The sequence below is a fragment of the Ctenopharyngodon idella genome, chromosome 7 (assembly GCF_019924925.1).
Source record: "Ctenopharyngodon idella isolate HZGC_01 chromosome 7, HZGC01, whole genome shotgun sequence".
Classification (NCBI taxonomy): domain Eukaryota; kingdom Metazoa; phylum Chordata; class Actinopteri; order Cypriniformes; family Xenocyprididae; genus Ctenopharyngodon; species Ctenopharyngodon idella.
The window spans coordinates 34720400-34748006 of record NC_067226.1 but is presented as its reverse complement, the minus strand read 5'-3'; the positions used below and the strand labels follow the sequence as shown (position 1 = coordinate 34748006).

The 27607-nt window shown below is 36.0% G+C and overlaps 2 protein-coding genes across 3 annotated transcripts; both read left to right on the top strand.

The window, feature by feature from the left end:
- The first annotated feature begins 685 nt into the window (after positions 1 to 685).
- LOC127516156 (uncharacterized) lies at positions 686 to 25929 on the top strand. Of its 2 annotated transcripts, none has more exons than XM_051900527.1 (8): positions 686 to 843; positions 12183 to 12267; positions 12892 to 12938; positions 13081 to 13166; positions 22380 to 22537; positions 22720 to 22754; positions 22947 to 23083; positions 23393 to 25929. In XM_051900527.1, exons 7-8 carry the CDS (start codon positions 23046 to 23048, stop codon positions 24987 to 24989), a joined length of 1635 nt encoding a protein of 544 aa, XP_051756487.1. In that variant the 5' UTR covers positions 686 to 843; positions 12183 to 12267; positions 12892 to 12938; positions 13081 to 13166; positions 22380 to 22537; positions 22720 to 22754; positions 22947 to 23045; the 3' UTR covers positions 24990 to 25929. The 2 variants fall into 2 exon arrangements, with proteins under 2 accessions (XP_051756487.1, XP_051756488.1); XM_051900528.1 differs by having other exon boundaries at positions 12868 to 12938.
- Positions 15250 to 18603, top strand: LOC127516173 (uncharacterized). The gene is made up of 2 exons (XM_051900548.1): positions 15250 to 16969; positions 17196 to 18603. Exons 1-2 carry the CDS (start codon positions 16947 to 16949, stop codon positions 18076 to 18078), a joined length of 906 nt encoding a protein of 301 aa, XP_051756508.1. The 5' UTR covers positions 15250 to 16946; the 3' UTR covers positions 18079 to 18603.
- Positions 25930 to 27607: the final 1678 nt, after the last annotated feature.

Sequence of the window (27607 nt, the reverse complement as noted above, 5' to 3'; positions counted from 1 at the left end):
TGACTTTAATGTAATACCTGCCAAATAGTGAGCCATTTTTAACTCACATGTTATAAATGCTTAATAAATGTATTTATTCACATATTTTACTCAGAACCAGATTTCTAGTTATTTAATGATGCAGCAAAAATATACTGTTATGGTGAGAATGAAGGGTGATTTATTTGTGTTTTTTTTACTAATATCTAATGTCACTTTTCTCACTGTTGCTCATCAGACTTTACTCTGTGCATTACCCATGATACTCTGTAAAACGGTCATGATGCCTGTTCAGAGGAATGTATAAAAACTGATTTCATATTTAACAAGATGAAATGATCAAACTTTTTTTGAAAAAAACAAAACAAAAACATATGAACACAACCATAACTTGATGAGATATTATTATTATTATTATAGCAAAGGACCAAAAAAAAAAAAGATGCACCTTTAATTTTCAACCTCTTACGGATAAAGTTCAGAAGAGATTTAACCATGGCTACAAAGAGATCTCTCTTTGAGAGGTAGGGTACCTTTTATGTAGCCCTGAGTATTTAAAAAAGACAGATTTTAAAAAATACCCCTTACAATTTTGAACTCTTTTCATTGACAACAGTCATTACAATGAAAATTATTTTGACATTAAATTGCATGACGGAATTGCACTTGTTCCGTGTAAGATTGTTCTTGTTAAACTCATGTTTGCCAGCAGGGGGCACCCAAGCTTTACACTACGCATCAGCAGCTGACTAACAGAACAGAAATAGCATTCAGTACGTGATGAGTGTCCAATGGTCTAATGTCGGTGTAGATGCAACGGAACGCGCTCCTTGTTTAACATGTGTTTTTCATGTTCTTTAACAGGTAAGCTGACAATAATCATTACTGTACTAATGCCCAACAGTACTGTGTTTTTATTAGTGATGGGAAACCGAAGCTTAGCCAGAAAAGAGACTCTGGGTGTGCCACATTTATTGTCCTATTAATCACTGAAGTTACAGAATAGTCTGGGCTCAGTCCTGCAAACTGTAAAATGGGTGAAAAAGTTGACATTTTTACAGACTAAATTGCTGTAGGGGGGTCTGGGGGCACATAAAACATTTTTTTTTTTTTTTTTTTTTTTTTTTTGTGATTTTAAAGGGTTTGTTCACCCAAAAATGAAAATAATGTCATTTATTACTCACGCTCATGCCGTCCCAGACCCGTAAGACCTTCATTAATCTTCGGAACGCAAATTGAGATATTTTTGTTTAAATCCGATGGCTCCGTGAGGCCTACATAGGGAGCAATGACATTTCCTCTCTCAAGTAGAGATCGACCGATATGGGTTTTTCTATAACCGATGCCGATGCCGATGTTTAGAGGTCAGGGTCAGCCGATGGCCGATATGTGCTGCCGATTTTTAGGGCCGATATCTTGACGTTTTCCTCTTCATTTGCATGCTAAAATGTCACACTAATAATAAGTGGATGCACAACATTTCTAAACTTAACATCATTTATTGAACACTGGCTTGATTTACATAAAAGTTTTAGAGCATTTATCAAGCTGAATTTTTCAAGTTTGTTGGAACATAAATGTAAACTTAAATATACATTTAAATAAAATAAATACAACTTTATAAATAAAAATCATTTAAAAACTTTGTCATGTTGCACAGCCTTGTATGCAAGGACAGTGCTAAACTCTTAGTGATTTCTGACATTCTTGACGGTTAACGTTAGACAGGTTTAATGAGGATAATAACTGTGCGACATTATATATATATATATATATATATATATATATACATATATATATATAGTCATTGGTCGGAACACATCACTTTATTAGGCTGATGTCCATTTTTATTCGCATTACACAGTTGATGGAAATACACGCAGATGCTCATATTTTTGAGCTGAATTTTCATTAATGCAAAGTTGGATGGAAACCCGGCTATTATTTGCCTCAAACCATGCTTCCGAACAAATGTCATACACTTCTGCGCAGTGGCGTAGCGCAAATCCGCGGGGCCCCCCGCGAGCCGAAAGTCCGAGGCCACCCGAAGGAAGGTTCAACCAAGAAGGGGAGCCAATGGATATTACACAAGAAGCAACGTGCAAACTTTGCGGAAAAGTTATGCCGGTAAAAGCTTAACCTCGGTCAGTATTCAAAGTGAAAGTAAAAGTGACGGAGCTGCCTGACGCTGCATTTTCTCTCAGACACGAATTTCAACATAATATGCTGATAACGGTATATAACTGTCTTAATTTATTCCATAATTTCCTTTGTGGCCCGTACATATAGTGAAACAAATGAGAAGAATAGTATTTCGTGTTAAACAGCTTGTTTTTTTGTTTTTGTTTTTTTTTTTTAAGTTGATGAAGTAGCCTAAAGCTGCTCTTAATTTTCATTTATGACTGCAGTGTTAGGAAATATTATAGACTGTTAATAATTTTAATTATAGGTCTAATTCATTGTATAATAGACCTAAAAAAAATGTTTAAAACATTTTCAAAGAGGAGCTGATAGCCTAATCTTTTATTATCCTCACACGTCAGTTATGCGGTGATGCGCTGTGAAATTATTGCGGGGCAAATTTATTATAATATTAATTTAATAATAAAAGTAGCTTACCTAATAGTAATAATAATAGACTAGAAGAATGTAACAGGCTTACATTAATTGGAAATGCCAAATCCTCTTAATATTGCCAGTATTTGTCGGAGTAACGTAGCCCTCAATCACGCTGCAGTGTTTGTCAGAGCTGCCGCCTTCTCCACCACAAGCACAGAGTGAAATTCTCCGACTCCGATACAGGAACAATAAAACAGAACTTATAACATTGGGGCTAATATGTTAGCAAGCAAGCTGCTGGTAGTGTTGGACTACAGTCCTTAAAGTTAACTACAAGTAAGCGAACCTTCAACCAGCTGTAGCATTATGCCAGTTCCCGACGGTTCTATGCTATCCGTTGTTTCTTTCACTAAGTGAAGCAACACTTCATAGTTTACTAGTAATATATAGTAAATATATGGCCATAAGACTTTAAAATATCAGAATTTAAGCCTTAGGCTACCTTTATCTCCCAGGACTGTTGTTGAATCTTCCAAAAGTTTCAATTCACATGCGGCAGCAGCACATTCCACCGCACCAATAACACAGGACTGCCCGCGGACGTGCCTGGCTTTAAATCGGCGCTACTAAACACGGATATCGGCCGATGCCGATATATTAAAAAAAGACAAATATCGGCCCGATATATCAGTCGACCTCTACTCTCAAGATCCATAAAGGTACTAAAAACATATTTAAATCAGTTCTTGTGAGTACAGTGGTTCAATATTAATATTATAAAGCGACCAGAATATTTTTGGTGCTCCAAAAAAAACAAAATAACGAATTATTTAGTGATGGCCAATTTCAAAACACTGCTTCAGGAAGATTTGGAGCATAATGAATCAGCGTGTCGAATCCGCAGTTCGGAGCGCCAAAGTCACGTGATTTCAGCAGTTTGGCGGTTTGACACGCGATCCGAATCATGATTCGACACGCTGATTCATTATGTGGGTGGCACCGGCACACCTGTGGCTACGCCTGTGCGTTTGAGGCTTTCATCAAATTGTGCTAAAAAATGGTTCATTACTCTAAGCTTTTCTACGGAGCCCCGGGCATGACATGCAGGGAAAAAAAAATAGTAGGCTAAATCATGCGCACGCTTTACCAAGTTGTTCCCTCGATTTACTAAATCGTGTGCACAATGTACTATTTTGTTTCCTCGATTTATAAATCATGCACATGATTTTTAAATCGAGAGAACGAAATAGTAATTTGTGCACACAATTTAATTTTTCTTCTTGCATGTCATGTGCGGGGCTCTGTACTTTTCAACACCACGCACACTAACAACATCTTGTAGTCAAAAGGTGGAAAAGCTGCCTTTGCCTCCCATGCGACCCAGCCATTTTTTTGATTTTCATTTAGCCTAATAAATCAGTTTGTGCTATGAAAAACATAAAGGCAATAAAAATAATTAATCTATATAAATACTCTTTCACGTGTCACACAAGGGGTTCGCGGATCAGAATAGAAGCAGTCATGTGGTTGTGTGTGAAAACGGAGCTTCGGATGTCACTGATCACGTGGTTATGGCAAAACAAATCAAGCTCCGGTACAGGGCTTCACTAGCTGCGTCTCATTTCGAAGGCTGCGTCCTCCGGAGGTTGCATTTGAAGACTGAATTCTTTATCGAGGCGGTCTCATTTTAAAAAAGTAACCGTTTGATTCAAGCTTCGAAGCCTCGGTGTCAAACGTCCCATCACTAGTTCTTATAGAGTCATAGTTCGCACCTGAGATATTAAGAAATGTTGACTTTAAACGTGATTAAGAGTGTCTTACCTAAAATGGCGGACAAGAGTGTTATCAACTCCAAGAAAGATTAGTAACTTTAGTGATGTTCATCATACCTTTCCTTTATACCTTGTGAGAGTGAGCACCGAACACATTTAGATTTATTTTGTTACAGTGTTTATGGATTTAGAGCAGGTATTTCTTGAGAATTGAGTGTGGTATAAAGAGTAATGTGTCCATTGCCATGTATCTGCGTAGACATTTGCATCAGACATATGATAACAGATAACATCAGACATGAATTATCTCAGGACAATCACTCCATCTGTATCCTGTAAGTAATGTAATTGATATGTTAATATAATATAGATTAAAGAAAATAAAAATCACACACTGATGCAAAAACTTCAGAAAATGAGATCCAGGCAGTCCAGCAATAATTATGTCAGAGATCAAATTTAAATATGGAATACCAAATTTATTAATTAGAAATTATAGAGACACACAAATTCATTAAGTAATTAATAGTTAATAATAAAATTTAGAGTATTGTATAATCAAGAGTATTGTATCTAATAGATGAAAATCAGAATATACAGAAAGAAGGGACAAAATTAAGACATTTGCGGAATGAAATGAGAGATAGAAGAGAAGAAGCAGAAGAGCAAAGAAAAGCAAAGGAAAGAGCAAAGGGAAAGGCTAAACTATCAACGACTCCATTTTATACCATAAGCATAGGGAAATTTACATCCCACTCAAACTTATGTTTTGTTCTAATGAGAAAAGGTCAAATGAATTTATCCATTATGTCATAGACTGGTCCGATGCCAAAAAAATAGATGAAAATAGATATAGGGGATGTTTGACCCCCTTAAGGGAATTTTGCAGTTCTTACATTATCACATGTCAGCAGAAATAGAAATGGACATATTTTGATACAAAGGTACATCGAGTTCAAATGAGCGACTAATTCCGAAAACATCACTTCTGCAGTACTTGGTAGGCGTCCAATATCTAACCACAAACGTGTCAACGTGACCTGTCACACTGGAACACTTTGAAGAACAATTAAATATAGCAAGCATACATACTCTTAAAGATAAAAGAAGGATAACCATAAAGGGTACAATAGAAAGTGAATACTTGAGAATATGATGAGGATTAATATATGGAGTAGGAGTACATGAATATATGAAATCAAAAGTAATATTGATAAATCATATGCCATAAATGATTAACATGAAATATGAATAAAATGCATGAATATGAATATTGACCATTTTGGATCCACCAATCCCCCACTTGAGTATTGATTCATTACAAAATTTAAAAGATACAAAATGGATACAGAACGAATGAGATATAAAAACATCAAATATACAGGTGCTGGTCATATAATTAGAATATCGTGAAAAAGTTCATTTTTTTATTGTAAATTATTTTAAAAAATGAAACTTTCATATATTCTAGATTCACTACATGTAAAGTAAAACATTTCAAAAGTTTTTTTTTTTTTAATTTGTTGATTAGAGCGTACAGCTAATGAAAGTCCAAAATCCAGTATCTCAAAATATTAGAATATTTACATTTGAGTTTCATTAAATGACCATCCCTACAGTATAAATTCCGGGTATCTTTTGTTCTTTGAAACCACACTAATGGGGAAGACTGCTGACTTGGCAATGGTCCAGGAGACAATCATTGACACCCTCCACAAAGAGAGTAAGTCACAGAAGGTCATTACTGAATGGGGTGGCTGTTTACAGAGTGATGTATCAAAGCATATTAAATGCAAAGTTGACTGGAAGGAAGAAATTGGGTAGGCAAAGGTGCACAAGCAACAGGGATGACCGCAAGCTTGAGAATACTGTCAAGTAAAGCCGATTCAAACACTTGGGAGAGCTTCACAATGAGTAGAATGAAGCCGGAGTCAGCGCATCAAGAGTCACCACACTCAGACATCTTCAGGAAAAGGACTACCAAGCCACTTCTGAACCAGAGACAACGTCAGAAGCATCTTACCTGGGCTAAGGAGAAAAAGAACTGGACAGTGAACAGTGGTCGAAAGTCCTCTTTTCAGATAAAAGTAAATTTTGCATTTCATGTTGAAATCATGGTCCCAGAGTCTGAAGGAAGACTGGAGAGGCACAGAATCCAAGCTGCTTGAAGTCTAGTGTGAAGTTTCTGAAGTCAATAATGATTTGGGGGGGCCGTGACGTCTGCTGGTGTTGGTCCATTGTGTTTTATCAAGTGCAAAGTCAATGCAGCCATCTTCCAGGAGATTTTGGAGCACTTTATGCTTCCATCTGCTGACAAGCTTTATGGAGATGCTGATTTCCTTTTCCAGCAGGACTTTAGCACCTGCCCACAGTGCAAAAACCACTTCCAAGTGGTTTGCTGACCATGATATTACTGTGCTTTATTGGCCAGCCAATATGCCTGACCTGAATCTATGGGATATTTTCAAGAGAAAGATGAGAAACAGTCGATCCAACAATATACAGATGATCTGAAGGCTCAATAGTGCCTCAGCAGTGCCACAGGCTGATCACTTCCATGCCACACTTCACTGATGCAGTAATTTGTGCTAGGAGCAAGTCATTTGCTGTAATATGTCCTGCCGATCAAGTATTGAGTGCACAAAAGAACATACTTTAAAATACTTGAACTTTACTGTTTTGCAAATCCATTTTTTGATTGATCTTAGGAAATATTCTAATATTTTGAAATACTGGATTTTGGACTTTCATGAGCTGTACGCTCTAATCATCAAAATTAAAAAAAAAAAAAAAACTTTTGAAATGTTTTACTTTACATGTAGGGAATCTAGAATATATGAAACTTTCATTTTTAAAAATAATTTATAATAAAAAAATGAACTTTTTGATGATATTCTAATTATATGACCAGCACCTGTAAATGAAGCTACGGGTACCTCTCTAACCCCAGCTAACTGCATAGAATATTGACTGGAAGCTTTCACCAGGCTGGTCCGATGAGGGCCACTAAAAGAACCCGACCCCGAACGTCCCCTGGACTTTTGCTGGCTTGAGGACTTACCGCAACTGTCAGGTGGATAAAGGTGTGGTCAAATTTCTTTCACTAATCTTTAATTTTAGCCAGTTTTAGTAATGTACCTTAATAGTCAAATTAATCTGCCAAAATTAATTGTGAAATCGGTATCAATACTTGAACCAAGTAACATAACATCACTATCAGATGTATCACACAAATGGACAAAATAGACAAAATATATCCTTTGATAAATCTAAACAACTCAATCCTTCAAAGTCTCAATCCCTTCATTCTGTGCTTCAGCATCAGGATGATTTAAACAGTCTCTCTGTCGCATTCCCCTTGTGCTGCTAAGCACTGAGGTGCTTGTTGATCCTTCCTTGGTTCTAAGATGCTCTTGATCAGTTGGAGCAAACATTGGGCTTTTAAGCCACCAGTTGAGTCTGGTCGTTCTCCTCGTTGGTTCCCCTAAGGGACTCTTCCTTTCAAGTGGTCACAATCAGGCGTCACACAGAAAAGCAAACTGGTTCGATGAATATACCACACGTAATCTTCTGATTTCATCTACTCGTACCGTACCTAAACATGGAGGAGATGGAGTGGACACAGAAAAAAACAACAGGAACAAAACAAGACAACAACATTGTCGTTTTTTTCATACAGTTAACAATAGCATTAGCACTCGGATTAGTAGGATGAATTTCCTCAATATTAACAGCACGGCTTTGACCTGTGAATGAAAACCTTGAAATGCTTTTGTTAGAGACAACATATATTTACACATCACCCAGTCCATTCCTCCTTGGGGTAACAAAACCTGTGAAATTTCGTTTGGTTTGAGGGCTATCCAGGGCTGTTCAGGGCTTGAACCCATGATATTCCCTGATCTGGCAATCTCATACATAATTTGATTTTATAGTTATAATATTTTCTTTGTTGGCTTAAATAAATCCATTATCATTAAATCATTTCTTGTTTTTACCCAGTAATATCGATTTTTCAATCTGGATAACACTCATCCCACCTTCAACATGTTAACAATCACAAGACAATATTTTATACATTTAGAACAGAATCAGTTCATTCAGTGGAATCCATCATGACATGCTGAAAAGAAAGGAAACGTTAGGTGTGGGGTAAACAGGACAAGCTTGCTTGTTCTGCCTTCCCAAGAAAATCCCCTGCGCAGGTGTGGCATTGTTTCTTTCTTCTGCCACAATAACCCAGGTCAGGATAGTTAGCCAAATTCATCCATGACCATTATTTTATTAGGCATAATCCACATAATGTGCCCATTTTAGAAAAATTGAATACAGCTGTTTATGGCATTTTTCTTTGCCTTGGTGCACCATCACTCTCTCACACACACACACACACACACACACACACACACACACACACACACACACTTTCACACACTTTCTGTCTCTGGCCAGAGTATCTTTTTTTTTTTGTCACTGCCTCTGCAAACAGTGAACTAAATGGGGAATATTGTTAAGGGTGGAATACCACCAAGTCGAATCGAATAAAACTCTTTCGATGATGTTGGAAACGACGAAACATAGGCACTGTGGCATTCCCCGTGCAACAGTGTCTAAGTTCTTGGAAGGATTTAGTCAGACAACGTTGGTCGCAATAGAATTGATTTTAACACTGTGGTAACGAACACCAATTTTAAAGAAATATTATTTTAAGCCTTGGCATGTCAGTTAAGAGAACCAATTTCTTAAATATATTTTATCATTCATCTGTATAATAATAATAATAAAAAAAAAAGTATCCTTGTTACAGTTGCTCATGAGCTGTTCTAATAAAACTGGGGATCTCATAATTTTGGATCCATGGCTAACTATAACCATAATCTCTGATGACAGCATTTGTAATATAATGTTTTCACACTTTTGGAATTTTCCCTATAATAAAAACATAAATATCTATTAACCAAGATGGAGTGACTAATATCATATCTTTACCATCCATTTTCTATTTAAGTGAACTCTGTAATATAAATGTCTGTCCTGAGAGCAGAGTCTAAACTCTCTTCATTGCACAGAATTACTCCTAGTTAGTGAATTCAGTGCTCTCTAACTGAGTCCAGACCCAGTTTTAACTGAACATGAGTCAAGCAAACACTTAACTTCCGTTTCATAAAGGGTTGGACTGGTGCTTATTGAAAGAAAAGTGCGGTAGGTTAACAAAATAAAGAACTGCTATGAGACTAGAGAATTACCAATTTTGTAATTTGTGATGACAAGTCCAATTTTGAGGCATTCTCTGTAGTGATCACTGTATATGTAGTACCTGCACACACACGAGAAAAGAGATGGAAGTCCCCCACTTGTATCATCAGTCAGTTGAGCCTGTTTGGCTGTTTTAGTGTCTCTCTTCATCCCGTGCGTTGGGTCTCTTAGTCTGTGATGAGGACCAGGTGGAGCATGAGGTTGACTCTGAATGCAGTTGTCTTTCTCTTTCTGCATCTCATGGCAGGTTGTTTCCATTGTTGTTTCTGCATTAACTCAGTCTTTTCATTGTCAGCCCTCAGAAGTGTCAGCTTCCTCTTTCAGGGGTGAGCTGAAGGCCCATCAACCAGTGCCTGTGTTTCTCTGCAAAAGTTATTTCCATTAACACATACTAAAATCTCTACAATAGATCAAACTTCAAGCTGTCCACCAGGGATTATGAATACATATTTCAGACGTGTTCAGATTACAAATAACAGGATAATAAAAAAAACTATATTTTTGCTTCATTCAGTTACTATTGTACTATTTATTAATTTCTCTTTTTAACTAGCTCCACATTTCATGTATATAGTATGTTCTTTAACTTTTAACCTATCTGATACAATGCATAAATGAAATAAAAAAATAAAAAAATAAACTCTTCAGCAGAATTATCTAAAGATAGCAGCACACTCGATCTAACACAGCTGGGACAAAACAAAGCAGAACAGGAATTGGTTCAAAACTAACTTCACCTCATCAAAGTGACTTAGAGGAAATAGTGGCAAATAGCCATTAGCTGAATTTGTAAGCCTTTTTTACAATCCAATCTCCTTTATGATACGGACATCCACATACAAAAATAATTGCTGATGTACTGCTCTGCTTTGACACCCATTCTGACAAGATCGATTTATGGAGGAAATTAAAAAAGTTATTTAGCGTTTTAGGTTTTAGTGCCTTGCAAGGACTTCACTATACAATAGAATATGTCATGACCGTATAACTTCATCCATTAGATAAAACACTCAAAGAAAATATATGGCTAAACACATTGTTAATATTTTTTTATATATATATATATATATACAATAAATTCTACAAATTTGTACAATTTAAATTTCTGGTTTCTGGATTAAGGCAAACTTCAAATTTTTCTTGGTTTTAATTTTAAAAGTAATATATTATTGACCTCTGGATCTCAGTTTAATAAATGGATCTCAATTAGTAATCAAGCAAGGCCAGTCCACAGCTATCGTAATTGCTGAGCCCTCAACAGAAGCTTCCGCCTTAACATGAGTTGACTAAACAGACTTTCAATAGCCTACAAACACAGTCCCACCCGAAAATTACACAGGGAAACCAACAGTAGGTATTGATATCAAACGGCAGTCACCCTCGCAACAGAGCGCTCCCCTATTTATGCTCTCTGCCCGACTGACACACTCTAGAATAAAATTGATAATTCAGTATGAACACCATTTATTCAATATTCAAATATTCAGCAGAGGCCTGGACTCGTGGTACTTTCTTTGTCTGCAGCCAAATTGAAAGACCACATCCACAGGCAGATAGCTTCAAGGCTCAAACAATTAGAAAATAGAAGACCAGATAAAACAGAGGATATTACTCACCTCTATTTAAGCGACGGGTCATGAAGAACCGGGCGGAAACACCAAAACTGATGCAAAAACTTGAGAAAATGAGATCCAGGCAGTCCAGCAATAATTATGTCAGAGATCAAATTTAAATAAGGAATAACAAATGTATTAATTAGAAATTATAGAGACACACAAATTCATTAAGTAATTAATAGTTAATAATACAATTTAGAGTATTGTATAATCAAGAGTATTGTATCTAATAGATGAAGATCAGAATATACAGAAAGAAGGGACAAAAAAAAGACATTTGCAGAATGAAATGAGAGATAGAAGAGAAGAAGCAGAAGAGCAAAGAAAAGCAAAGGAAAGAGCAAAGGGAAAGGCTAAACTATCAACGACTCAAACTTATGTTTTGTTCTAATGAGAAAAGGTCAAATGAATTTATCCATTATGTCATAGACTGGTCCGATGTCAAAAAAATAGATGAAAATAGATATAGGGGATGTTTGACCCCCTTAAGGGAATTTTGCAGTTCTTACATTATCACATGTCAGCAGAAATAGAAATGGACATATTTTGATACAAAGGTACATCGAGTTCAAATGAGCAACTCATTCCGAAAACATCACTTCTGCAGTACTTGGTAGGCGTCCAATATCTAACCACAAACGTGTCAACGTGACCTGTCACACTGGAACACTTTGAAGAACAATTGAATATAGCAAGCATACATACTCTTAAAGATAAAAGAAGGATAACCATAAAGGGTACAATAGAAAGTGAATACTTGAGAATATGATGAGGATTAATATATGGAGTAGGAGTACATGAATATATGAAATCAAAAGTAATATTGATAAATCATATGCCATAAATGATTAACATGAAATATGAATAAATTGCATGAATATGAATATTGACCATTTTGGATCCACCACACACATACCTGGAGAGTGATTTATCTCTTATGATTTCCACTTCCTGTTTTACCACTGGCTCATTGCTTTGTTTTGGGGTTTTTTCTTCACAGAATGGTCGTTTGTTTCATTGGATTGTTAATCGGCATTTTGGTGCAGTCAAGAACCCAACTAAACCAACCGCTGACCTCCATCATGGTGACTTCAAATGAAACAATAAATTATTAACATCTAAAGCTCTGTTTATCTCAATAAGAACCTGTACATGTACATGACATATGACAGAAATGAAGTCAATCTGGTTAGTAATAAGTGAAGCTGGTAATGCTGTTTGCAGAGTTGTTTAATTAGATCTTGAGAGATTTAATGTCTTCTTTTATCTTCAGTTGATTTCATCTAAGGCTATGACTGAATTCAGTTGTAGTTCTTGTGTTTCCCTTTTCTTCAGTGATTCTGCTTGTTATAGCAATATGTTGGACAAGTCTTAATTTATCCAACATGCAGACTAGAAGCTTCTGAATGACAGATAAAAAAAAAATAATAATTGTTTCAGTAAAACACTTTCATATTCAGAATAAATTATCTACAACATTTGTTATTGTGGTAGCTATATATATTTCCCTAATCTAAAACACGTTTTTCACTGTGTTAAGTTATTTTACCACACATGAAAGCACTTTGAAAACAGTTTTTTGGTGCATTGGTTTTGATTTTGGCATGAAAGATTCTTTACTGTCTGTCTGTCTCATCTCTGCTGAATATTTTGAAACATCATTTCCATGTTGTCCGCTCTGTTAGGTTAACCTGTTCAACCTGTTTTAGGGCAGGACAGACAGAGAGCAGAGTATAAGAGAAGAGGAAGAATGAAGGTGAAAGTTTGACTTTATTTTGGATAACTCAAAATGACTAACTTTATTCATCTTTTATTTGTGTTAGGTAAATGGTTTTAAACTAATTTGGATGCATTGGTTCCGTGTGTTAAGTGTAATTTATTTATTTATTTATTTTTAGGGGGTCATCATTTGGACATCAGCTTTTCCACCTTCATCACATCGACACAAAACACACAAGATCTTCGAGTGAAAGACTGAAACAAGGTTGGTCCAGTTTAATGGGGCGCTGATGTACAGTTTGCTGTAACTTGTATTTGAATTTGCCAGTAAGTGACGCATTGAAATGAAAACATATGGCCAAAGCGAAACTAGGGCAAAAATTGAAAGCATATATATAAATATATAACTGTAACTGCAAATTAATTTTTACGATTTTGTTTGGAATAAAAACATGTGAGCTTGTGATTATTTAGGCGATATCTGACACACAGTTCATTTTGAGTCGGAATGTTACTTTGACGTGCCTTACTGTGGCGTGACAGATCGTTGTATCTGCCTGCTGATTGCTGAAAACAAATCTCTCCACTGAGATCAGACTTTAATAAGCTATAGAAAACATGAATGAACATTAGGGTACAACGGGGATAAAGGCGCACTGGGGTAAAAGGCGCATTTGACTTTATTCTCTTTTAAACCACTAGATGGCACAAATATTCAGCTCAGCACTTTTCTGATGCACACAGACAGCAAAGTAAAGTTGATTCTGCGCTAATCGATTCTCATTTATTTTCTATATTTTGAAAGGTGTCGTTAATGATTTTTAGTTTTGCTCAAGGTAATTAAACAATTTTTCAATAATGGAAGAAAATGTAAAAGTATGGTATTTGGGGTGAAAGGCACAATAATTAACATGATAATAAACAGCTGGATGACTTTTCCATTTGTTGACAAGTTAAGATTCAGATGGTAAATATCATATATTAATCTGTTTGTTCACCTTAGAGATAAATCACCATATTTAAATATTAATTATATCATATAATAAATATATTTATTTGTTACTACTGTAAACCTATATAAATTATTGTGGGATCTCCTCCAATGCTTTCAGAATCTTTACTTTTTTAAATAAATTTGTTTCTGTGTTTTTAAAATGAACATTTTAATGACAGTATATTTAAAAAATATAGTACAAACTTTGCTAAAATGAATGATTTGAACAAGTATTAAATTAGACATTATGTAACAAAACTGCTCCGAGACTCGAAGGTCGAGGATCCAAATGCAGTATTTAATAGAAGGGTAATCCACAAACTTAATCCAGAAAGCCAGGCATAGGTCAAACTACAGGTAAACAGTCCTCCTAACAAAGATAAAGTCCAGGGCATAGGCAAAAACAGGGAATTCCAGAGATCATGCAAACCAACCAAAATCCAAGACATGGGAGAAACGAGATGCAAAGGCTCAGAAATGCAGTAACAAACAGGCATACAAGATCTAGCAAAGAGTGACTGATAGATAGCTGGCTTTTGAAGGCAAGGGTAATGATATATCAGAAACAGCTGATAATGAAATCGGGCAGAGGATGATGGGAAATGAAGTCCAATACTGAGTGGCAATAGTCTGGGGCCCTCTAGTGGAAAACCAGAGCACTCCAGCTGGTGATTGTACAACATTATTAAAATATATTATTTTAGCTGAAGTATTTGCATCAGTACTCTGTGTCTTTTTTCCCATGCTGGTTTTACCCCATGTGTCTGTGGGGTAAAAAGCCCCCTCACCACATCATACATTTATAAGATTTTTAAACAAAATAAACTTTATTTTCACACAAAATCTGTTGCTCCATAAATGTTCAGTATAAACATATATATTTTTTTCTTTTTATTAGGGCATGCTTTTAGTCTCGTTGTATAGAGGTGTAATAGTTGTAAATCTGACGACGCATCTGTAATATAGTTCATTGAAAATAACGAGTAAAAAAGACAGACTGGCTTTTTTCGCTTTTTGACTTTCACAGTTTGTGTAAATCTGCTTAGGGTTCCTTTTGTTGCACATTAATTTCACACATGTCTGGTACAAATATGGCTTTGTTTCATTAATGTAGTGTATACTTTTTTATTTATTTACTCTGAAAGAAGGGAAGTGAAATGTGACAACATGCCCCATATGGAACAAGATCATATGAAAGCTTAAAATCTTATCTGATTTAATGAAATAAATAAATAAATAAATAAATAAATAAATAAACATGATAAACTAAAATATTTTGTCAATAAAAGACAATTATTATTTTTTTCATATATATATATATATATATATATATATATATATATTTTTTTTTTTTTTTCTTTTTTCTTTTAGAAATTCAAATTTAAATAATTTTGTAGTTTGACAATGAACACTCTGAAAAACACAGCTATACAGCACTAGTCAAAACAATACACCCAAACAGATGAAGAAACATGTTCAGACATTCAGAAAAACACAGAGCTGAACAAAACACTCCCCTCCCTCCACTCACAGCTCTCACAGAACACAAGATAAGTAGACGAGCCAGTGCAAATGCTGTAAATTTCTTGCAATAATGTTCAGTGATATCTCCCAAAGATTTCTGAATTTTTGCACATTTTTTTTCTATATATATTGTCCATATGGCAACTAGTAAATACACAAAGATTCATCACGCCAGCATATGTGGAAGTATTTAAACCATGTGTGTTACAATTAACCCCGCGTTAGGTTGTGCCCCGCGCTCTCCTATGTTTCTGTCAATGGATACACATTCTGGCTCCCCAATATGTTAAAACACTAACACTTTAGTATAGGGAACATGTATTCACTATTAACTACGACTTTTCCCTCAATAAACTCCCAATTTAATACTTAGTAAGTTAATTGTTAAGTTTAGATATTGGGTAGGATTAAGAGTGTAAAATAAGGCATTAATATGTGCTTAATAAGTACTAATAAACAGCAAATATTCTAGTAATATGCATCATAATTAGCAACTAGTTAAAAGAACCTAAAATAAAGTGTTATCTTTGTTGTTTCTCTTTCCTTCAGTGATTCTGCTTATTAACATCAGGTGTCACCACTAATCATCACTTAATTAATCACTTAATTATCTCATTAACTTCAACACTGTTTCAGTGTTATTTTAACACCCTGTAGTGTGCACACATGAACACTGGGTGGTGTTAATTTAACACTGGGGATTTTGCTGAGTATTATAAGTATACTTGGATTGTAGTCGTGTTTACTCTTTTGATTAAGTAGCCTATTACTTTTTTCAGTTTTACATTGTCTCTTATAAACTTACACTGTTTGAAAATACTGATTTATAAAGGAAACTTACAAGTATAACTGCACTACAAAACTACTAAACTAATAGTTTACTGAGAGTATACTTCATAAACTAAAAACGTGCTACAAATATTATAGTAAATATCATATCATGCCTATAAGTTCCCTTGTAGTATAGTTGCAGTTATGTACTCAAAGTTTACTACTGTTGCATTTAAAGTATACATTTTCACACCATAATAATTGGGCCAATATAGTCCCAAGTAGTATTGAAATAGTACACTTTCAAGTGTACTTCTAGTACATTGATATTAGTATACTTACTACATAAAGTATACTTAAAATATACTTGAACTTTAATCAAGTAGGATTATTTGATAAAGTGAACTCGAAGTATCATATACTTATTTTTGTAAGGGACCTGGCACATTTACTTCCTTGACTAGTGTGAACTATAATGCCAAAGACTGATTTCTATTTCTTTTGATCAGATTTGATTATTCTTCTTGAACAGTGTAAAAAGCACAAACACATTTTTAAGATTTTAAATCTGTTTTAAACAATTTTGAAAAAGATATGTGAAATAAAACAAAGAACCTCAGAAAGAACCATTTTGTTTTGTTTATAGTTATATTATGTGATCGTAATAATAAATGCAAACATATAATGTATTCACTTGTGTTTTCTTAATCACAGCAACAGCTGGCATTATTTAAAAGTCACCGCTGGTGCAGCAGAATGGATGAACCTCCCAGAATGCTGTAAGAGATTGTTCTTATGAATTACTCACTTGGTTCAATAGACCAGAATAACTAGATTTTTAAGCAAAAAATGAATTATTTCATTATGAAGCAATATAGCATAAAGAATCAAAATAAACTACTAAAGAAACTTTCATCAACATATCAGCTAATACAGTTAAAAATATTCATATTACAAATTGTGTAATATAGAATAATAAATTCTTAATATTTATGTTCTCTTTAGATCTGATGTTTTTCATCTCAAAGAGCAATTCATTAGACTCTATGAGAGAGATCACCTTGAACTCCAGCAGTGCATAAAGAGACTGAGTCGTCTCGTTAAAACTTTTGAAGAAGATTTCAGATGTGCTACTGAAGCATCCAGAATTGGAGGAATAGCAGGAATAAGTGGAAGAGTCGCCATGATTGCAGGATTAGCTTTAGCTCCATTCACTCTGGGGGCTTCAGCTGTTGTCGGTGGAGCAGGAGCAGCGGTGGCTGCAGTTGGTGGAATCGGTGGTGGAATCTTCAATTTCTTGAAAATGAACCAGCAGGAAAAAATATGTCAAAACATCAAAAATGGACTTGAAGAATTTCAGAACAAAATCATCCCTATGATTGACATTTTGAAAGGCATTTGTCAATGCACTAATGAAATACTGAGCGAACTTAATAAACCAGAGTACGATATCAGTGCTTTTAGTAAATGTGTTGCCTCCGCCAGTGAATTAATATGTATGTATGACATTGATAAAGTGGCTGCACAGTTGTCTAAATTGGCTGGAACCCTGGAAGAAATTTTTGCTGGTCTTGTGCACAACATTCACTCAGTTATCGATGATAACGAGGCCCTCGATGACATGGACAATCTTGCAAAAAATGGCCAAATAAGTGAAAGTGAGATCAATACCAATGCTGGGAAATTCATTGTTAAAATGAGGAAAGTAATTCATGAGTTACAGAACATCATGGATGAGCTTAAGAAAACAAAAGACATAATTGAAAAAGGATTAAAACCAGAAAGATCTTTATTGACAAGAATGTTTAAGTTATATATTCCCTTGCTATGTGTTCCGTTAATTGGAATTTTATTTGCATTTGACCTGTTGCCAGAGCTTAATCTGTAAAATCAGAGGTCCCGGAACAACAGGAGTTATTCGAGTTATTCAAGTTAAAGGTAACAGCACATATGTTCAATCTCAGTCAGGATTTCATCCAGTTATTTTGATGAAAAATTTCGGAAAAGGTTGACGTATGAATAAACTCTCTGTATTATTTAATATAATGGGTATATATATTATTTTGAAAAGTGATTATTTTTGGTTATTTAAGTTTTGTTTACTTTGAGAATCATTACAAAGGGTTTTGAGGTATGGTGGATCCAAAATGGTCATTATTCATATTCATGCTTTTTATTCATATTTCATATTAATCATTTATGGCTTATGATTTATCAACATTATCTTTGATTTCATATATGCATGTACTCCTACTCCATATATTAAGTATTTACTCTTTATTGTACTCATTTATGGTTATTCTTCATTGTATCTTGTATCTTTAAGAGTATGTATGCTTGCTTGTTATGTCCCCTGGTGGCGTAGAGGTACGAGGAAGACTTACATAATAAAATTTAAACACAACCCTTTTAATTTTGGTCTCTGGGGAGTACTGTGGGAGAATGACACAAGGACAACGGACATACAATAAGTGGTTCGCTTTATTTACAATGGAAATATAATTTACACAAATGAAAACATACAAACCAAAATCATTATTTACAGCTATATACAAAGAAAAGAAAAATAATAATAAATTGAAAAGCCACAGAGAAAAAGAAAATGAGCGGTGCTAAACAAACAAAAATAACAAAACCAAAACATTTACTAACTAAATCCCCGCCCTCTAAACTAACTGAAAACAAAAGTAGAAAATTAAGAAATCTTTGGCGTTCAACACGCCATAACTAAAGCTTCACTAGCTGACAAACAAAACGTACACAAGGTTGCACACGCTCCTTCCCTAATGTGTCTAACAGAGGTAATTCTGCGTGTTTGTAAGGTGTAAATCACGTGAAATCCCTTTTCTTTATCTCCGGGCTGGTGAAGTTTAGGTCATATAAGACGTTCTCTGTTTCAAACACAACAAGCAAGCAAAGTAAAGTAAGCGAACCACCACTAAACAGCAGCATCAACAAACAAACTGGCACAGCCAACAAACACTCCAAGCTCCCTCCTCTTCCGTTCTCCACGGCGTCTTTTATCTTGAACCAGTTAATGATTGGACGTTTCATCATGATGGACACATTACCCGACCAATCACAGAGAGACATTGCTGCTCATTTGAACTTGATATACCTTTGTATCAAAATATGTCTGTTTCCATCTCTGCAGACATGAGATAATGCAAGATCTGCAATGTTCTCTTAAAGGTGTCAAAATAACACCTTGTATTTTCATCTATCTTTGACATTTGACCAGTCACTCTGACCTAGCTGTTACACCAACTATGACATAATGGATAAGTCTGTTTGACCTTTTCTTATTAGACCAAAACATAAGTTTAAGTGGGATGTAAGTTTTCCTATGCTTATGGTATGGTATATTAAAAGATGGACTAATGAAACAGAGCGGTATTTATAAGCCTGCTTCGATTGCACTGACTGGAGTGTTTTTGAGGCTGGATGAGCTCACTGATACTGTAACATCATATATCAGTTTCTGTGAGGATATGTTCACTCCAGTGGCGTGCAGTGGTGTTCTGAAATGAGAAGGCACATTTTTTTTTATTTTTTATGAATCAATGTAAATTCATATGCATTACTCTTAACATGTTGACACATCTTCCTTGTTAAATGAACATTACTTTACGTTACATCAAAAAAGAAACCAAATACAATTCTATTTTGTAATTTTACATTAACAATGTAATGTAATAAATGTTCTATTTATCAAAACCAAGTCAATCTCATCAAGTTAGTGTTTTAAGCATTTCTACATTCATTCCAAAATAATAACTAAAGGCTGTAACAATTTAAACAATATATTTTATTTGTGTATTGATGTTTTTCTTTTTAATTGTCAGCTTAAGCTATTTTGGATCATCAGTCATGCTCCGTAAACACCGTCTGTCACAGACACGAAGATGGATTTTTAATTTCACCAAGCTGATTGCACTAAAAACCCCCGCAGTCATCATGTTTTCAGTCCATTTCAAGTTTGATTTTGACGTGACAAAGTGTGATATCTAACTTGGTGATCTGTTTACTTACTTTTCAATTAGTCTTCCCATTGACGCCATCATTTGTTCATTCAAACTGAGTGTGGAGCGGTGAACGTCAACAAGAGGCGGGATTTATCACACAAACCAATCATATCCAATCATAACCAATTACATCCAATCGTAGCACGATGGAGACATTGCCTCCTCTCACGTGACTTTCCCCCATTCATTCTCAATTACCCCCCACAAAACCCACCGCACGCCATAGGGGTCTAATGGTTTTCTATGAGAGCAAAGGGAGGCATGACTCCTGCAATAACTTTACCTGCGGGTGTCGCTGTTGGGCAGTGTTCCTTAAGAAATACGAGTGACTTGCGCTCTTTTTAATGTCATAATTTGTATTATATTTTTTTTCATCCTATTTTTTTTTGAGGAGGCACTGCCTCCCTTGCCTCCTTGGAGGAAACGCCCCTGGTGCACTCCTACCAGGACATTCTTATCATTCTCTAATGACAAACCATGTTCTACTGGGAAACTCGAACAGCTTTGTCATGCCAAAGAGGATGCTTACAGAAGTGGAGATAAAATCTTCTATAACCAGGCAGAAACAGACTAACAAAGGAGATCAGAGTGGCTAAAAGTAGCTACTCTGAAAAGCTGAAAGTTTGCTTCATCTGGAGTCCTCGCAGGAGGTAGATAACCAGTAGTTGAAGGAAAACTCCACCACGCCTGAAACACAAAGAAACCTGTATGCATAAGGAAACAAGTAACACCATTAAATATTTTCTGTACTTACCAATGTGAAAGAATATGCAGACAGGCAACAAAATCAGGATGACACACGGTGTCTGTATGTGAGCGAACAAAAAGATAAAACGACATGCTTACAGTAGTTTAATGTTGAATTAGGATGTAATTGTTTTTCAGTCAATTTTAATTTAGCTGTGCATGGTTTTACAGATCTGCACAAACAGTTCTTCTAAAACAAATAAAATACAGCCGAGAATTCCTTTAAATTGCGTGACATACTGATGACAATTGACCTTCCGGGAAATCCCAGAGCATGAGAGATGTCCTCTTCTTATCAAGATATACCTGAGTAATAACTTGATCATAAATCACTCAAAATATGAAGCAGCAGTGGATTCCAGAATCTCCTCCTTCACTTGAGCACCGATACGTTTCCGTATGTTGTTCTGTCAACATTCCTTCTGAGTTTCATTCAAGTTTATTTCATGCCACAACTATACTGTAGTTAAGAGGGTTCACATCACTTGTTGCTTAAACTAAAAAAAAATCGATCTTGAGGTTTGAGAATCAACAACGCGATTGTTAAAATGAAGATAATTAAAATCAAAACTCATAAGCAGTGCAGTCTGAAACAATGAAGAAGCAACAAGGAAAAATACTCAAAATTCCATTAACCAGAAACAGCCGACTTTACGAGTAATGACGCTAGAGGTGCAAATGATGTCAAGACCACACTCTGGAAGACGAAACCACAAAAACAGGCTGATTTCAGAATAATATAGCTACTCTCATTTCTGCCATAGAAAACTATGTAGGAAAAACCAAGAGTAATATGTTAATATGTTATTTCAAGCTCAGCCACACAGTTTCAAACACTTCACTACATTGACTGCCCTGTGAGCGACTTGCAATAGAAATGGCAGCATGATTTGGGAAGTATTTAGGGGCTTCCCTGTTTAAATGATTCATTCTTCTATCATTATTATGTTTTCAATTAAAAAATAATTAAATGCTTTGAAAAAAAAATCATATCTGCGTTTATAACCATGGTCTGTAGGATTCTTTTTGGCGTTCAGACCAGCACAGGTAGTTCCAGTCAGTTTAATTCAAGTTCTATATATGTGTTTTTTTTTAAATAATAGTTACTTAATACATGCATAAAACTACATTCTCACACCACTAATTAACTTTTCGCTGATTAAAACAGCAAACAAGTTCTTATTGGGAACTTCATTCATTACAATTTCTGAAACAAAACTGGTAATATTCTCAAACAAAGGCACAAACTCTGAAGTAAAACAGCACAATATACAAGTAGACCGCTGACTACAGAGAGCTGAGTGCTTGCAGTAGGTTCATGTACAGTAGGTTTGGCTTGTGAAAAGAAGTCTAATTGTTGAATTAGTTGTTACAATTCAGTTCACTACATTTTAAACTAACTTTGTTTTGTTTTCAGTTATTTCACAAATGTGCCTCATGCTCCTTTCAATCGTGACAAACTGAAAATGAACTGGTTTTACTGGAAATACTAGAGCAGGAGAGACGTCTTTTTCTCAGACTGACTCACGATGAGGTTTGCTGTGAGATCTCCACAACAATATGGTCTCGAATGGTGTAAGTATTATAAATAAATTCTCTCTAAAACAAGGAAACTATATTATTCTTAATTTTGTTGTGTGTGTATATATGAAAATTGTGAAAAATATCAACTGGATTTCCAGAGTTTTGAAAACAGAAGAAGTGTGTTCAAAATACCACTATACAGAATACTAAATCATATATTCTTTACTTTTAAGGAGCTTCAACTCAACAGACAAAATCAGCAACCGTTGTAAGTGTTTCTGTTATTTACTTCCTTGATCCACTTGTAACACAGAGTGAATTTTGCTATTATTTGATCAAGAACCTCAGAATTATCCACAAAAGAATTTATTTTGAGAAATGTTTGTGTTTTTTGTCCATACAATGAAAGTCAATGAGGTCCAATGTTGTTTGTTTTACAGTGTTATTTTGTGTTTCACAGAGAAAAATTAAGTCATACAGGTTTGGAACGACATGAGGGAGAGTAAATGATGACAGAATTTGTATTTTTGGGTGAACTATACCTTTAACCTCAGCAACAATGGACTTACGCCGTAACACCAGTCTGCGCTGCAGTATGTAAGAGAATGTCCTTATGAATTACTTGCTTGATTCAGAAGACAAGAATAATTGGGTGTTTAAACAAAAATGTGCCTGTTGTATTAAGGCTTTATGGCTGGTGGTACATGTTGATCTTTTACATGTTAACTATATTCAGTGGAACTTCCTGGTTTAAAACAGTTTCTACAAATTACATTATTATGTTCATGCTAAAAAGTATAAATTAAATGTTTACATTTTACATAACTTTTTACAGTTTTTAATGGGTATTTAATTTTAAATTCTTGCTACACATACATTCTGAGAAATATTTTCCTCCATCTGCAGAAAGCCAAGTCTTCCACCACGAAGACCAACTCTGATTCATCAAGGACCTCCAAAACGATACCGTCTTCATACGGAGAAAAAAGTGCTTGATGATCATGGAAAAGTCAGAAAATGGACTTTTGGGAAAAAAGACACCAGAAAAGCAAACAAAATTGTGCTGTTGGTGGGAGAAACTGGTGTTGGAAAGACCACCATCATTAACACCATGGTCAACTACTTAATGGGAGTGAAGTTTGAGGAAGAACTATGGTATGAAATCACAGAAGAATCATCCAGAGACCAATCAGAATCACAAACATCTGAAATCACCATGTATGAGGTCTTTCCTATAAAGAGTCGCATATCTCTCACCATCATTGATACTCCAGGATACGGAGACACTAGAGGACTGGAAAGAGATCTGGAAGTTGCTGAGAATTTATCTATGCTGTTTCAGAGCAATGATGGAGTTTGTGAAGTTGATGCAGTGTGTTTTGTGACTCAAGCGTCTAAGAATCGTCTCTCAGACAGACAGCATTACATTATCAGTTCAATTCTGTCTTTATTTGGAAAAGACATTGTGAACAACATTGTGTTTTTAATCACACACTCTGATGGTCTGCCATCCAAAAATGTCCTCGGCGCCATTGATAAAGCTAAAATCCCCTGCAGACGAGACAAAAAAGGCCAACCTGTTCATTTCTTATTCAACAACCGGCAGGCTGACACCCGTCACACTGGAGAACGTTACGTCCGTGCTCAAAGAGACGCCTGGGAAGACAGCATGGATGGTATGAAGCATTTCCTTCAGTCTCTGGATGAAAAGAACAGAAGAAGTTTGGAGTTGACTTCAGATGTCCTGATAGAGCGCATTCGATTAGAAGCGTCCATGTGCAACTTAAAGCTGCGAGTTCAAGAGAAAGAGTCAAAGAAGTCTGAAAAACTTCAGATCCAGGCGGCAATGAGACAAAACAAGGAAAAGATTAAGGAGTGTAAAAACTTTACCATTAACATCAAAAAGACTGTCAAGGAGAAGGTTCCCATTGAAAGCTCATCATGGAAGAGCAGGAAGGCGACAACCTGCACCGTCTGTGAGGAAAACTGCCATGAGTTTGACTGCTGGTGGGGTTCGAATCCCAGCAAATGTGAAGTCATGAAAGATGGCTTTTGCACCGTGTGTACGAGGAAGTGCCACCACAGCAAACACGTCAAAGAAAACAAGAAATATGTCATGAGCACCTCAAGCAAACAGTTGGAATATGACTCCATAAAAAAGAAATATGAAAAAGCTCAAAGACTGTCCAAGAGGTTTTCAGTTGTAATGGATTATCTTGATGAAGATCTGCAGGTGATTGAGCACCAAAAGTCAGTTCTTCTTTCCAAAGCTTACAAGACCATCGAGCATCTGTCTCAGATCGCATTAAAGCCAGACTCGGCCTTCACTCTTCAGCATCTGGACTTCTTCATCCCCAGAGTGAGGGAGGCTGGGAAAGAAGACTGGGTCAGAGAGCTGGAGGAAATGAGGAGAAAAGCTGTAGCTGAAGAAGCAAATAAAGATGCTCTGAGTTATCTGAGAGCTGGTCTGGCAAAACTGGGAGATTTCTTTGGTGGGCAGTGAACAAATTCAGAGAAGAAAAGAGAAGAATCAATGAAAATGAAGAATTGTGAAATACTGTAGCCTATATGTGTAACAAAGTTAGGATTTTAATTAGTCTTATTGTGAATTCTTCTGAATTCAGCAGCAGCTGTTAATTCCATGTTGTATGGTGCCCTCGTGTGTTTGTATGGGGACTGCAGAAATGTTTAGTTAGACGAAAGATGACGCAACACAGCAGTTGCCGTGAGTAGTGCTGTGGGTGTGTTATGCCTGCAGTGAAACACAACCACTTAGAGGATGTTTTATTTCATTGTTTGTCTGTTTTGTCCTGTTAAAATGTGTTTTTACGTCTTACACACTTCACCTGGACTTTAACTGGAGAATTCATTTTATGATTCCCGCTGGTGCGCAGAGATGGTGTGCCCCACTATGCCGCTTGTTGGGTGTTTCATCTGGCCTACCTGAACCCGCCGGCCTGCTTGCCTGTCGTTGTTTGCAGTGTGGATGCATGGACGGAATGTCCCTATGTCGAGTTTTCCCGCTTGCCGTTTGGGGTCTGCTCTGCACTCGATCGGGCTCTGTGGTGAACATCAAGTTATCATCGAGTGTTCCCGTTTGCCGCTTGAGGTCCTGGAGTTTGCACTTTTTGGACGTTGCGTTCAAACTTCGAGGTGCAGTTTGACGCGGTTTGCTTGCACAAGGGACTGTTTGCTGCATTTTTATTCTACTGCTTCTGTTGCACAGACAATCTAGTCAGATAATTTTATATGTCTCACTCCGGATTATGCATTTTATTCCAATACCATGATTATCTGTTATGTTTGATATGTATACTGTATTGTTTCTTTGTATTGTATACTTGTGTTCATTTTTTGTTTGTAAAGCGCTTTGAGCTCTGGAAAAGCGCCATATAAATTAAACTTATTATTATTATTATTATTCAACAGTAAAAAGATTTACATCAACCAACATTTGTGTTCATGCATTCTTTTGGGGTTTATGAGTATGGCCAGAGATTAAGTCCGGTATAGAGTCAGATCTCAGGAATATTCCTATGTGTAAACATAGAGCAAACCACAATGCAAAGTGAAGAAGAAAGACCAGATCCGTGACATGCTTATAAAAGACAGTCTTCATCTGAAGTAGTAGTAGGCCTTTATGTTCATAATTATGTCTATATAAGGCCCTGTTTACACCCGGTATTACAATGCATTTTGGTCGATTGGTGTAAACGGGGTGTAAAACATTGTGAGCTTGTCCACTTTCGATCACTTCCAGAGGTAGTCGAAAACGAATGTGTTTGAACAGCCACAAAAGACTGCCTACTCTCCGGCTAATGGCCCAAGTTTGGTTTGAAGACGAAAAACGTACCAAGCACAATGTTCTTTCACCATTCCTGATTTCTAACACACACTCACAGCGCTCAGCGTGGTCTTTGCGGCTATTAGATCAGAAACGAAAGCTGCTGCTTTTCGTGTGTTGCACGTTCATATGTAAATTGCACAAGCTTATTTTGTCCATTACATCTAAAGATCTGAAAAAAACCCTCACCTCGAAGAAATCAGGACAACATGGTTGAAAGTGGACAAAAGAGACAGATTAAAGTACCTGGCTTAAACCAAATGATTATTTCGGTCTTAATGAGTCTACTCCACCAGGCTACTGTTATAAGCATGAGCCCCATCTGATTGGTCATGGTGGTGGTGTTGCAACTATCTATAGAGATATTCTTAATGTTCTTAATGTTACTCGGAGAACTGAACACAGATTTAATTTGTTTGAAGTGCTTGTGCTAAATGTTAAACACTCAGATAAAAGTCCCTACTATCTCTTGCTTTGGCTAACATGTATAGACCTCCAGAGCCCTATGTTGATTTCCTCCCTGCGTTCCATTCGGAAGGGCTCATCCCTATGCCCTAATTTCTTCAAAGGGTTTACCCTCCGGAATGAGAGCTTTGAAGGGATGAAGGGTATAGGGGTAAAAAACTCTTTTTTTGGAACTCACTTCTGAGTCATCTTAAACGAGACAATCAAGGAAATACTACACATACATTTACAGGTAAAATCGAACTCCGAGCCTCCTGTACCCATTCTGTGACATCAAACAACTTCCCTGTGAAAAGGATCATGGGGGCCCGAAGTGTCCATCAGTTGTACCCTTCGAAATCCTTTATTCTGAAGGACCCTTTGAAGTGGCCAGTTTTAAGCACTTCGGTTTGGAACAACCCTTCAATATGGTGGCCATGATTGTTTTCACTCCGAAGTGCCCTATATTCCGTTTGGAATGCACCGCCTAAAAGAGTTTGCAGATTTTGTCTCAGACCTATTGGTCAACACTGATAAAACATTGATTGTTGGAGATTTTAACATTCACGTAGATAATACAAATGACGTGTTAGGGGCTGCATTTCAGATTTACTAGACCACCCATCATTTTTGTCATACATTAGATGTAATTATATTGCATGGAGCCAATCCTACCGATATAGATATTCTACCTCAATGTGACGATGTCACTGATCACTACCTTGTAACGTGCATACTGCGTACTGCTGATATTTGCTATATTGCGCCACATTATCAAATAGGTAGGTCATTATCCCAACCACTATAATCTCATAAATCTCAATAATCTGTCT